We start from the raw sequence: 14,462 nt of genomic DNA on the forward strand, positions 1-14,462 counted from the left end.
TCTGTCATTTTTTAGATTTTTCGGCTCCTCTAAACCCTTGCGACTTTTTATGCCTCCTGATAATCCTTTAAGTAAAATAAAGAGAAAGAGAAGAATCGGATGGCCTAGTTAAAAGCCTGTTGAAAAAGCCAGGTCTTTATCAGTTTTTTAAAACTATTAATATTCTCCTCAAGGCGGATTTCAACCGGGAGGGAATTCCACAACCCAGGTCCAGCCAAGGATAATGCTCTTTCTCTCACGGAGCTCAAATGGGCCAATTTGGGTGAGGGAATTGGTAGTAGAGCTTGCCTGAGTGACCTTAGATTGCGAGCTGGAACATGAATACGCAGTGAAGCATTAAGCCATTCCGAATTACTCCCATATATGGTTTTATGGATTAAGGTAAGACATTTATAATGAATGTGGGACTGGACTGGCAACCAATGTAACTTCATCAATGCTGGGGAAACATGGTCATACCTATTTATATTAGACAGCAATCGCGCGGCCGCATTTTGCAGTAATTGTAGGGGACGAATAGTTGACAAAGGAACCCCCAGCAGTAGCGCATTGCAGTAATCTAATTTTGGTAAAATTAGGGCCTGCAAGACTATTCGAAAATCATTTAAATGCAACAGAGGCTTCAGTTTTCTTAACACTCTTAGCTTGTGAAAGCCATCTTTTATAGTAGACTTTATTGAAGATTTCATAGTTAACTCAGAATCAAGAATGAAACCCAGATCTCTTACTTCACGTACAATCTTATGAGATAGGGAATGTGATACTAAATCAGCCTCTATTTTCTCTGTAATCTTGTTGCTAATGAATAGTATTTCAGTTTTCGAATCATTCAAAGAAAGAGACATATGTGTCAGAAGCTGTTTGATAGCCTTGAAATACATGTCCCATAATTTCAGTGCAGCCGATAAAGAATCTGTAATAGGTAACAAAATCTGTATGTCATCAGCAAACAGATAATGCACCAGTCCTAGCCCAGCTAAAAATCTACAAAGAGGTGCCATGTAAATATTAAACAAGGTTGGTGAAAGAGATGAACCCTGTGGTACTCCGGCATGGAGATCCACTGTTTCAGATTCAGCTGTACCCCATTTTACTACATAGGATCTGTTCAAAAGAAAAGATTCAAACCAACTCAATGTTTTGTCTGAAAGGCCAATCTCCTGCACTCTTGAAATTAATGATTCGTGGCTTACGGTATCAAATGCCGCTGTTATATCCAATAAAATTAACAGATATGAGGTATTTTGGTCAAAGCCTCTTTGAATAGTATCACATAATGACATTAAAAGAGTTTCAGTATTATGGGCTTTCCTAAAACCATACTGAGATGGAAAAAGAAGATGGTGATCTTCTAAATGGTCCATAAGCTGACGATTCACAACTTTTTCAATTAGTTTGGCCAAAAAAGGAAGAATTGAAATTGGTCGATAGTTAGCCAGAATTTCAGGATCTAGTTGGGCTTTTTTCAAGATAGGTTTCACTAAAGCACATTTCAAACCATCGGGGAAACTGCCTTCTTCTAGAGATAGATTCACAATGTCAGCCAAAGGTTTGGCGATAATGTCTTGAACCAACTTAAGATAGTTAATAGGCATCTTGTCTACCGGATGCTTAGCTGGTTTCATCTTTTTAATTAAATTAACAATTTCTAAAGAAGAGACTGTCTCAAATGTAGCCCAGTTAACTGAAGGATTGATAGGTAGTGAAATCTTTTGCGGGGGCTGAGTGGTTAGATCTTTTAAAACGGCTAAAATTTTTCCTTTAAAGAAAGCAGCAAACTCATTACTTTTCTCATGTATCTTATTGGACCCAAAAGAAGATTTTCCTTTCACATGAATAAGCTCGGATACATAAGAAAAAAGCTCCCTCGGATTAAATTGATATTTATGAATTCTATCCAAATAGAAATCTCGTTTGGCGGTATTAATAGAGTCTCTGTAGTTATACAGAGCTGATCTATAATTGACTAGTGAAATATCATTACGATTTTTCCGCCATATTCGTTCTAATTTTCTTAACCCTCTCTTCAGCTCTTTTAGCTGAGGAGAAAACCAAGGAGCTTTGTGTTTACCTTGGGAGGAAATCCATTTTTTAGAAGCGGGACACAGCCTATTTGCTAGTTCCAACATGGCTTTATCCCAAGATCTAACTGCTTCCAAGATATTAGATTTCTCCAGAGATTGCATTGCTTCTGGGAAATTGGCAATTAACTCCTCACTCGAGCAAGACTTGTTAATTTCAATTTCTATCTTATCATTTGATAGTGTTTTAGTCTGGGGTGTTTTGAGTGAAAGAGTCGTAGTAATTAAATAATGATCCGACCATGGTACTGGAAGGCTATTTGGTGTAGAATTGGTCTTAAAGAGTTCATTTACAAACACCAAATCCAGAGTATGGCCTGCTTTTTGGGTAGGAGAATTAACTAGCTGAGCAAAGCCTAATGCATCCAATGCACTTAAAAAGGTGTCACAGCTTGTTGACCGTGGAAGGGTATCAACATGCAAATTAAAATCACCCATAATAATAGTAGGAATATTAGAATCAATTGTAGTAGAGAACAGCTCTATAAGTGAAGAACAATTATGATCTAATAACCCTGGGGGGGTATAGATTAAATAAATTTGTAGTAGACTAGATTTAAAAAAGGCTACCTCATACCGTGCTATTATATCGACCTTCTGTTGAGTTAGGTGAAACTTCTTGTTAGCTAGTAATAATACACCCCCTCCTTTTTTATCTAACCTCGGAGAAGAAAAAATATCATACTCCTCGTGTGGCAATTGATTAATAAGGACCGTATCTGTTGATCTCAGCCAAGTCTCAGTAATCCCACAAATAAATTATATATAATAAATTATATATAATTTATTATATATAATATAATAAATATATATAATATATAATATATATATAATATAATAAATATATTCAAATAAATTCAGCTTGTCTTTACTGTAGATGACAGAAAATTACATACATTAATATATTTTATTTCTACCTTTTTTATATTTACAATCTTTCAGATTCAAATGTATTTGAAGGCAGCATCAAAAAGAGAATATAAAATCAGACTGATATTAAACAGTGTAGCACAGCAGAGTACATTACAAAATAAAACAATTTCCTCAGATGTGATATCTGTATGTAATGTTCTGACTCACTACATGGCTAAGCAGTCCCTAAGGCTGAATGAGGTAATCCTGATAAAAATTAATTAGGTACTTACTTGTCTGAAACCCAACAGACCATGGCTAGGCTTCTATGCTTCCTTTGTTTTCATTTTCCCTAAATATAAGGAGTGTTCCTTCATAATCTACACAGTGAATATTTTCTTCTGGTTTTTTTTCTAGTATATCAAATTCAGATAACTCTATTTTTTCCTATATTTAGGGATGGGGTAAGCAAACATTTTATTTTATTTTTTTTAATACAGGGTCACAATGATGGCTCTTGCCTGCAGCAGGAGCAATGGAGAATAGGGGAAGGGAAGCATCTCACCTGCTTGAGTACCACTGTCTTAGGTTAAAAAGGAAAGATAAAATTAACGTAAAACGTTCTGCCTTTCTTAATTGTATTACATTTCTAAGATGAAAGGAATGATGGTGGCAGAGTAATGAGGGAAGAAGGGAGAAAATCTTTTTCCTGCAAGCCATGCTCCTCTCTGCTCCCCCACCTCCAAAACAACAAAGCTGCAGAAGCAGCAGCATTCTTAGCTGAAGTGGATGGCAGCAGAAAGAGGGTTTTTGTTTTCCTGCTGATTTTTTCTTTTATAGTGTAGATAGCAGGTGAAAGGTGGTGGCAGTTTCTGTTTGCTGCCTAATATATTTTTTATGTAGAGAGAGCAGGGGAAGAACATCATATCCCAGAGTGCTGAAAGAATTGAGAAATGAAATTATGGACCTGCTACTGGAAATTTGTAAACCATCATTAAAAATAGTCTATGGTACCTGAATACTGGAGGGTTGCCACTGAAATGCCTATGTTTAAAAAAGGATCAAGGGGTGATCCAGGAAACTACAGACTAGTGAGTCTGACGTCTGTGCCAGACAAAATGGTAGAAACTATCATAAAGAACAACATTACTGAACATATAGATAAGCATAGCTTAATGGCACAAAGCCAACATGGATTTAGCCAAGGCAAGTCTTGCCTCACAAATTTGCTATATTTTTTTGAGGGCGTAAATAAACATGTGGCTAAAGAAGCGTCAGTTGATATAGTGTACCTGGATTTCCAGAAAGCATTTGACGAATCCCTCATGAGTGACTTCTTAGGAAATTAAAAAGTCATGGGATGGGGGCAGTGTCCTATAGTGGATTGCCAAATGGTAAATTTTTCCAATGGAAAAAGATGAATAGAGGAGTGCTCCAGGGATCCATTCTGGGACTACTGCTTTTTAATATATTTATAAACAACCTGGAAATGGGAGCAAGTGAGGTGATCAAATCTGCAGATGAGACAAAATTATTCAAAGTTGTTAAATCACAAGATGATTGTGAGAAATTGCAAGAGGACATTGCAAAACTGGTAGCTACATAATGCAAGGTTCCACATTAGAAGTCACCGCTCAGGAAAATAATCTAGGTGTCATCATTGAAAGTATCCTGCAATCTTCTGCTCAGTGTGCAGCAGCAGCAGCCAAGAAAGCAAATAGAAGGCTTGGGATTATTAGGAAAGGAATAGAGAATCAAACAGAGAATATCATAACGCCTCTGTATCGCTCCATGGTGCGACCTCATCTTGAGAACTATGTGCAGTTCCGGTCAACAAATCTCAAGAAAGATATAGCAGAATTAGAAAAGGTACAGAGAAGAGCTATCAAAATGATAAAGGGGATGGAACAATTCCCGTATGAGGAAAGGTTAAAGAGGTTAGGACTCTTCAGCTTGGAGAAGAGATGGCTGAGGGGAGATATGATAAGAGATTTATAAAATGAGTGAAATGGAAGGAGTGAATGTTAATTAGTGGTTTACTCTTTCGAAAAGTACAAAGACCAGGGACACATAATGAAGTTACTGGGTAATACCTTTAAAAGTAATGAGAAAATATTTTTTTTACTCAATGAATAATTAAGCTCTGGAATTCATTGCCAGAGGATGTGGTGAAAGCTATTAGTATAGCTGCATTTAAAAAAGGTTTGGACAAGTTCCTGGAGGAAAAGTCCATTAACCATTATTAAGGTAGAGTTGCAAAAATCCACTGCTTATTCTTGGGATAAGCCGCTTGGAAACTAACTACTCCTTGGGATCCTCCCAGGTACTTGCAACTTGGATTGACCACTGTTGGAAACAGGAATATAGGCTTGATGGACCCTTGGTCTGATCCAGTATGACAAGCCTTATGCCGACGTCATCATTAAAGCTCAAAAAGTGTGCGCCACACTGGTTGATGACATCGGCATAGAAACATACAAAGTGACAACATTCTTTACCTTCACTTTCCGCCTCAAAAACGTAAGGAAGAGAACACCATCACATCGGCAGGCAAGTAAAAAGATTAAGCTGCAAAATGTGTGCTGGATAATTTGGTTGGTTTTGGCCCATGTGTTATAATTTGCCTACCTCTGTTTTAAGATATAAATGTATAAAATGTCCTAAGCCAACAACTGACTTGCCCTAGGCCCTTCTTTTACCTATATTTTAAATTTGCTGTTGTGCTTTTGGAGTAATTTCCTGTTTTCAATGTGAATCACCACTGCAATTTCTTTGTGCGCCCTGTGAAAGCAATGTTGCAGTGCCATGGGCATTTAATGCAAATATGTGCGCTCCAGTTTCACTGCAGAAAAAAGGACCAGAGTCTGTGGGGGAATGTCTGAATGTATGGTGATGCTGACAGGGATAAGAGTATGTATGAGTTAGGCAGCAAAGTTCAACTCAGGGGAAAGGATCTGTAACAGCAGCAACAAAAAAGGCTATGACTTCCAATAAGAAATAATTCAGTACTAAAAAATATTTGAGAAAAGAAAATATCTTCCCACAGAGTTCCATGCATTATACATTTCTACAAGATAATCCCAAATGTATGACAACATATGGTAAACAATCAATTTTTATAGTTCTTTCTTGTAAAAGTAACAGTAATCATACTCAGAAGTAACAACAAATTCTTGTGAGAAAAACAGTATATGTTGCAGAAAACACCTCCACCTGCCTACCTATTTAGAATATCACAGAACAAGCAGTGAAGGGTAAAACCAAGAATCCACAGGGATCAACTTACAAAGCACTATTCTAAACAAAAGCCTCCCTGAATTAAATGTCAAATTAAATGTGTAATTGAATATGATAGCAGCATGAGACAATCTATTGCATCATAAAATATTCTGTTGGTTTCTATTCTGACTAGCTTGAGGAGTAATTATATAGATAATTGACTAACCAAAGACTAGGTGCCAGATGAAGAGTTATTTATAGCACCTCTGAAACAATCTGATTCATATTGAGAATAAAGAGGAAAGCGACAATTCAGAGATGGAGCTCCAGTTTAAAGACATGATATAGACATTTAACAAAATGCAATGCAAACCTACAAAAAAATAAAGATGGTTTTGTTTACTCATTACTTTGTTGAAATGTTCTGTTTTTAGTTCAAGATTTAGAAGATTGATATCAGCCCATGTAAAATATTTCAGACAGAATTTTTAAAAACCCATGAGTTTATTATAAAATTGTGTTCTAGAAGTGGCACTTGTGTCTATGTAATATAGCTATCTGATTTCACTGGGCAACAATGAAAGTGTTACTGACCTAAAAAAGTCCTACTCTGTAGTATCTTGATGTGCTGAACACGAATATGACCATGAAAAGTTTTTATTGGCTCTCGTTTTGAAGATATTTAATATAGTTCACTTTCTATGTTTAGTCATGTAAATTTATCCAGTAGGACTGTAAATAAGCCTAGAATGATGTAATATTGCATCATATTGCATAATACCATCATGCACACATCATCCAGAGTTTATTACATCATTTTCTGATGCAATGCAGTTCTACTGCCATGCTGCTGCTGAGTAAGCTGACGTCAGCAGTGTACTATATGAAGCCCAGTCAGAAAGGGTGAGCATTTGAAATATTCATGCTGGCTGACTACTGCTGGACACTCCGCAGAGATGCTCCCAAACAGGTGTACAAGAGACAAGCAAAGAAATCTAAGACGTAGTCTATGACTTAATTTTTCAAACGGTATTAATCGTAGGTCTCCTACTATTGGCATACAATTCAAAATGTAATTATATTATTGCATATTACAAAAAAACTAGAGCCAATTTTGCATTTTCACAGTCACATTCATGTTTAGCACATGGAAATGTATAAGAATTGACTAATTTCATTTCAGTAACATGACTTTTGTGAAAATTTGTTGCCCAGTGAGCTATTGGCATACAGTTCAAGATGTAATTATATTATTGCATATTACAAAAAAACTAGAGCCAGTTTTGCATTTTCACAGTCACATTCATGTTTAGCACATGGAAATGTATAAGAATTGACTAATTTCATTTCCGTAACATGACTTTTGTGAAAATTTGTTGCCCAGTGTTTTCTGTTCATCACAACTGAGATGAATGTCTAAACTTGATGACATGAACAGAGATATATCACACACAGTTTCTCCCAAGAGTGACATTTATAATATTAAGAAATGAAATCCTATAAAATTGTATTGTGGAGACTAAATGAAACAGATTTGTTTCTGAATGTGAGATTTTTTTTTTTTATAGTTCTGTTTGTTATAAAAAGATATAGGGACTCAGAAATGGGATCTTACCTAGCTTCTACATAGCAAGATGATCTAAAAGATGTTTTGCATTACGGTCACATTTCTAAAGACCATGTTAGTACTAAAATATAAAAATCTCTCAATCTTTTGTCATTTCAACTGCAATAATAAAAGTAAGTTAAAAAATAATATTCAATTGAAAATCAAACTAGTCTTTTGGTGCAGAATAGGACGAGCCAGCCACGAAGGACGATCAAAGTGAAAATATGTGATGAGGAAATATCTTGAGAATACAGCAAACCAGGTGGCACAGGGAGCAAAGTCAGAGCAGTCTTGGAAACCACCACTAGGGTCAGATAAAAAAAAAAAAGACTAAATAACCTAGAGGTCAATACTAAAAGCTATCTGGGTATGTAACTTATTCAGCTAAGTTACAAGAGATATTCAGTTGCATGGCTAAGTCACCGAAAACCTGCACAGAAGTTGCTATGGCAGGTCTAACTTATCTGGTTAACTGATAAGAGTGAATATCCTTACTTTTCCAGTTAACTTAAGCAGATAAGTAGCACCTCTCTGATCCGCCCACTATTTGGCTATTCAGATAGTTGGATAAGTGACTTATCCGGCTATCTAGCGGTTGCTCAACATAATCAAACATTCAGTGGCTGCTACATAGCTGGATAAGTTCTACTTAACCGGCTATCTAGCACTAAACGTGCTTTGGATATGCCAGCCCTAGAATCTGAGTATGTTTATGGGGAAAATCTCCCCAAGCCCTAAACATGGCATGTTTTCCATTTTGTGAACTTTAAACCCCAAAAGATCAAAGTATACTGATTTCTTGGGGACTAAGTTCGAACTGTCACAAATCTATAGTTTGTTTTTATATTGTACATTTAACAGCATAGAGATCCCAAACAAGATTAGTTTTCATCAAAATTTGCAAAGGGTAAATCTGTATACTTTGCTTTTGTGTTAAAATATTCACACATGTCTAGCCGCAACTCTATGCCAGGACAGCCATCAAAACCAAAGAGAGTTAAAGAAAAGGAGTAAATTGTTCACCTGAGACTGCGAGATCGAGGCCGCATGGCAGGAGAATGGCGCCCCTCCTCATCAGTGATGTTTTCAGTACTGAAATGTTTTGTCAGAAAATGCAGCTCATCCGCAGTGGGCTGAAAGGGTAGTTGGTGCAGCTTCTCTTGCGATGAGCATGATGACTGAATACAAAAATATAGAAAAGAAATACATTTGGTGCATGCTCATGAATGGATTAGGAGTGCAGACAGATGCACATGGTGCAAGGATCAATGTTCCCTCTAATTTTTGTGGGCTGTGTGCATAAAAATGTTCTTCTGTGAAAAATTTTAGAAGCAGAGCATAAATTCATTCATAGCATTCTTTGAAACCTCACTCGATTTTCTTTTTCTGGTGCGCTCATTTCATGATCTGTGTAAGTGCACAAAGGCACAGAGCTTACAGGGAAAATTGGTGTGCATCTGTATACATACAAAATAAAGACCAAAAATGGGGTCAAACTAAGGTTCATTTTCTTATTGACATTGTTCTTGATGAAATCCACATTATTATAAAATAGTAATTAGATATTTGCAGTCTTTGCTAAGTGTATTTGAATTTCAGACTACTCTGACCACGGGAAGAAAATATCAATTAATAAAGCCCAAAACATTAACAAGCTCATTATTAGTAAAAGTGAGATAAAGTGGAAGTAAACAAGTAGAAAGATTCTTTTCAGCCTTGGTTCACCCTCCCATCACACATGTTTTTGTCCCCCCTTCTCTGCTGTCCCGCCCCCGATTTCTCCCCCACTGTAACTTTCATGCCATACAACTAAAGTTCTTCATGCCATCTGTCCAGATGATAGATTTCATTTCAATCAGCACAGTAGTTGTACAGTTCTAAGTACTGGTTACATAGAACTGCACAACTACTGGGCTGATCTGAATTTTGCCCATGCATTTCCTATGGGCAAGTTAGCTACTTTGCTTATCTCCTATGTGCTCTCTTCCTCCCTCCCCCTCCAAAATCAGTCCCGACCTGGACATTTCACGGCATGCATACCCTCTGTCCAAATAGCAAAATTGCTTACCTTGTAATAGGTGTTATCCCAGGACAGCAGGATGTAGTCCTCACATATGGGTGACGTCACTGATGGAGCCCTATTGCGGGAAAACTTCTGTCAGTTTCTAGAAACTTTTGACTGGCACTGTGAGGCCACTGAGCATGCCCAGCATGCCATGTTATTCGCTGCCACAGGGGTCTCACTCTAGTCTAGTATTGTAGCAATAAGCTTTAGCAAAAATAAAATAATAAAAGGTATGAGACCCAACTCCGCGGGGTGGCGGGTGGGTATCGTGAGGACTACATCCTGCTGTCCTGGGATAACACCTATTACAAGGTAAGCAATTTTGCTTTATCCCAGGACAAGCAGGATGCTAGTCCTCACATATGGGTGATTAGCAAGCTAGAGGCTGAGTCATTTTATTTTGAGGCAACAGTGAGGTATTGTTGCTCAAAATGAGGCAACCGAAGGTCACAGCAAGTTGGTTGTAGAAGGAGTTGGGTTTAAACTGAAAACAAGTTCTTCAAGACAGATTGTCCATAGGTTGAATCTTGTCGTCCTTCTTTGTCCAAACAGTAATGAGCCGCACAAGTGTGGAGAGAACTCCATGTTGCTGCTTTACATATGTCAAGGATTGGCACTGAACGATAGTGTGCTACTGAGGTTGACATTGCTCTTACTGAATGCGCCTTTACTCGCCCTTGGAGAGGAAGGCCTGCTTTTTCATAGCAAAACTGTATGCAATCTGCTAACCAGTTGGACAGAGTATGTTTATCCACTGCTTTACCCGGTTTGTTTGAATCATAAGAAACAAAAAGTTGATTTGATTTCCTATGGACTGCAGTGCAGTTTAAGTAGAAAGACAGTGCATGCTTACAGTCCAAGGTATGTAAAGCCTGTTCTCCTTGGTGAACATGAGGTCTTGGGAAGAATGTGGGTAAAACTATGGATTGATTCAAGTGGAATTCCGTAACTACCTTGGGAAGGAATTTTGGATGTGTTCGGGGAACCACTCTGTCATGGAGGAATTTCGTGTAGGGTGAGTACGTGACAAGTGCTTGTAACTCACTAACCCTTCTAGCTGATGTAATAGCTATGAGGAAGATAGTTTTCCATGTGAGAAATTTTAGATCACAGGAATCTATGGGTTCGAAGAGAACGCATGAGTCTTGTTAAGACCAGATTTAGGTCCCATTCTGTGACTGGTGGCCGAATTGGTGGTTTAAGTTGAGTTAAACTTCTCATAAACCTACTGACAAGAGGTTGTGTGGATATAGGTGCATCTCCTAACTTGTTATGGTAAGCTGAGATTGCACTTAAATGGACTCTTACAGATGAAGTCTGGAGACCAGAGTCTGAAAGATAGTATAAGTAGTCTAGTAGAGAAGTTGTGGGCAGGAGAAAGGATCTATACTCCTTTGCCTGCACCACAAAGTAAGCCTTTTCCATTTCGAAGAATAGTTCTTTCATGTTGAAGGTTTATGTGAAGCTATAAGCACTTGAGGTACATTGGGTGAAAGATTGAGTGGTTGTAAGATCAAGCTTTCAACATCCATGCTGTCAGGGATAGAGACTGAAGGTTGGGATGGCGCAACTGACCCTGATCCTGAGTTATGAGAGTGGGAGCTACTCCCAGGCGAATGGGATCCCTGATCAAGAGGTCTAGAAGTGTGGGAAACCATACTTGTTGAGGCCAATATGGGGCTATGAGTATCATGGCACCTTGTCCCGTTGTAGCTTCACTAGAGTTTTGGTTATGAGCGGTATCGGAGGATACGCGTATAGAAGGCCTGAGTTCCAAGGGCGAGCAAAGGCGTCCTTGGGCTGGCTGGTTCTTCTGTTTGTGTAGAGAACAGAATTTGTCCACTTTGTGATTCAGATGTGACGCAAAGAGGTCTATTGTTGGTTGCCCCCAACGTTGAAATATCCTGGTCACTACTGAGGGATCCAGGGACCACTCGTGTGGTTGGAACTGACGACTGAGTCGATCTGCCACTACATTGTGAATGCCTGCCAGATAAGTGGCCCTGAGGAACATTGAGTGGTTCAGGGCCCAGCCTCAAATCTGTGCAGCTTCTTGACAAAGGAGATACAAGCCCGTACCTGCTTGTTTGTTGATGTACCACATGGTATCTCCACATGGCAACTGTGTTGTCCGTTTGTATGAGAACAGTTTTGTGTGAAAAACAGTCCTTGAATGCATACAGCGCATAACATATAGCTCGAAGTTCCAGGAAATTGATTTGAAATGTTGCTTCGAGTTTTGTCCAGGTACCTTGGGTTTGGAGATTATCTATGTGAGCTCCCCAACCCAAGGTGGATGCATCTGTAGTTAACGTTATCTGTGGGACTGGTTGTTGGAAAGGTAGGCCCTTGCGCAGATTGTCCCTGTTCACCCACCAAAGAAGGGAGGAACATAGCTGGTGGGTTACTTGAATTGGAGAATGCAGTGGTTGGATGGCTTGGATCCATTGTGATCTTAGAGTCCATTGGGTAACTCTCATGGCTAGCCTTGCCATAGGAGTGACGTGAACTGTGGAGGCCATGTAGCCTAGTAAGGAGAGAAACTGATGAGCTGTTGCTTGTTTCTTTAAGTAAATTGATTCTGCCAATAAGGAAAGCGTTTCTGCTCGATCTTCGGGTAGAAAGGCCTTTGAGAGCATGGTGTTCAATTCTGCTCCTATGAATTGAAGCAGGTGTGATGGTGTGAGATGGGACTTTTGATAATTGATGAGAAAGCCCATGGAATGAAGTAAAGCAATTGTTCTGTTGAGAGAAGCTATTGCTCCTTGTTGAGATTGACTTCTGATGAGCCAGTCGTCTCGATATGGAAAGACATGGACACTTCCTTGTGCAAGTGTGCTGCTATTACTGCCAGACATTTGGTGAAGACTCTGGGAGCAGAGGCAAGTCCGAATGGCAGTACTCTGTATTGGAAATGTTGATGACCCACCATGAAGCGCAGATACTTGCGATGAGGAGGGAAGATGGGAATGTGAGTGTAAGCGTCTTGTAGATCCAGAAAACAAAGCCAATCTCCTATTTGAAGAAGTGGAAGCATGGTGCATAGAGAGACCATCCTGAATTTTTCTTTCTTTAGAAACTTGTTGAGATTTCTGAGGTCTAGTATGGGACGAAGGCCTCCGGTTTTCTTTGGAATGAGGAAATAACGGGAATAGAATCCTCTGCCCCTCTGAGACCAGGGCACTGGTTCCACAGCCCTGGCTTTCAAAAGGGTGGATAATACTACTTGTAGTTGAAGCATGTGATTTTCGTTGAGATGAGAATGAGTCGGAGGAAAATCTGTGGGAACTGAGAGGAAATGGAGTTGATATCCTCGAGATATTATGGACAGAACCCATTGGTCTGATGTTATTGGTATCCACTTGTTGTAAAATTTGGATATACGACCTCCTACTGGAAGTTCTGGCCGAGGATTTGAGAAAAGGCTGAGTTCTCTGGATGGGATTTCAAAAACCAACAGCAGGTCCTGTTTCTGGAGCAGGTTGGGGCCTAGCTGCTCTCTGTTGCCATGGTTGCGGTCTTTGCTGGGTTCTAGAAGGTCTGGGTCTAGATACAGGAGGGTAATATCTCCTTTGCCGGTAGAAAGGCCGTCTGGTGTCCTTCCGTGGAGGCCTACGGCCAGCATGTACGAGGGGATCCTGTGGGAGGGAAGATAGTTGTCTCAGTATTTCTGTGTGCTCTTTTAATTGAGACACGGCATCCTGCACCTTGGATCCAAATAGGTTGTCTCCCAGGCAGGGGAGATCCACTAACTTCTCCTGGACCTCTGGTCTAAGGTCTGAGGCCTTGAGCCATGCCCATCTTCTGGCACTGATGCCTGATGCAGCCACCCTTGAAGCTGTCTCAAAGCCATCGTAGGCAGCTCAGACTTCATGTTTTGCGGCCTCTAGACCTTTGTTGATAATGGCCTGTGCAGCTTCCTGGTATTGAGTGGGAAGAGCTGGAACAAATTCTTCAATTTGTTTCCATAAGTTTCTTTGGTATTGGGTCATATAGAGGTGATAGGACGAGATCCTAGAGTTCAACATTGCGCCTTGAAACACCTTACGACCCAGGGAGTCCAGAAACCTATGGTCTTTACCTGGGGGGTTTGATGAATGAACTCTTGTTCTTTTTTACCTTTTCTGCGCTGATTCCACGACCACTGATTGGTGGGGACGTTGTGATTTTTGGTATCCAGGAGTGGATTGTACTAAATAAGTACTATCCATTCTTTTATTAACTGCAGGAACAGAGCAGGGATGTTCCCAGAGACAATGTTGTAGCTGTAAGAGAACATCATGAATTGGAATTGCCACCACTTGTTTTGGAGGGTCAATGAACTGTAGTACCTCCAAGGTCTGTTGTCTAGTATCCTGCTCTGTTCCCAATTTAAAGGGGATGGAGTCCTCCATCTCCTGCACAAATGTGGTGAAAGTGAGATCTTCTGGAGGAGATTGTTTTCTGGGATGTGGTGGTGATGAGTCAGACATAAAGTCTTCTGATGAAGTGTCTGAAGCAGTGTCACTCCATGTATCATATTCTGGAGTTTTCTGCGGTGGTGCTGAGGCTTTATGTGGGGGAGGAAGGCCAGAAGGTCCTGGTAAAGGGTCTTCAGGAGAAGAGTTCTCTTCCCTTGGATTAGATGGCAAAGAAT

The 14,462-nt window shown here is 39.5% G+C and overlaps 1 protein-coding gene across 1 annotated transcript in view; it reads right to left on the reverse strand.

Annotated features, from left to right (window-relative positions):
* Positions 1 to 14,462, reverse strand: part of MAST2 (microtubule associated serine/threonine kinase 2) — a 360,153-nt gene that overhangs the window by 152,763 nt on the left and 192,928 nt on the right. The window contains 1 exon segment of the mRNA XM_029618685.1: positions 8,785 to 8,939. Coding sequence (XP_029474545.1) covers positions 8,785 to 8,939 — 155 coding nt within the window.

This window comes from Rhinatrema bivittatum, chromosome 10, assembly GCF_901001135.1.
Source record: "Rhinatrema bivittatum chromosome 10, aRhiBiv1.1, whole genome shotgun sequence".
NCBI classification, from domain to species: domain Eukaryota; kingdom Metazoa; phylum Chordata; class Amphibia; order Gymnophiona; family Rhinatrematidae; genus Rhinatrema; species Rhinatrema bivittatum.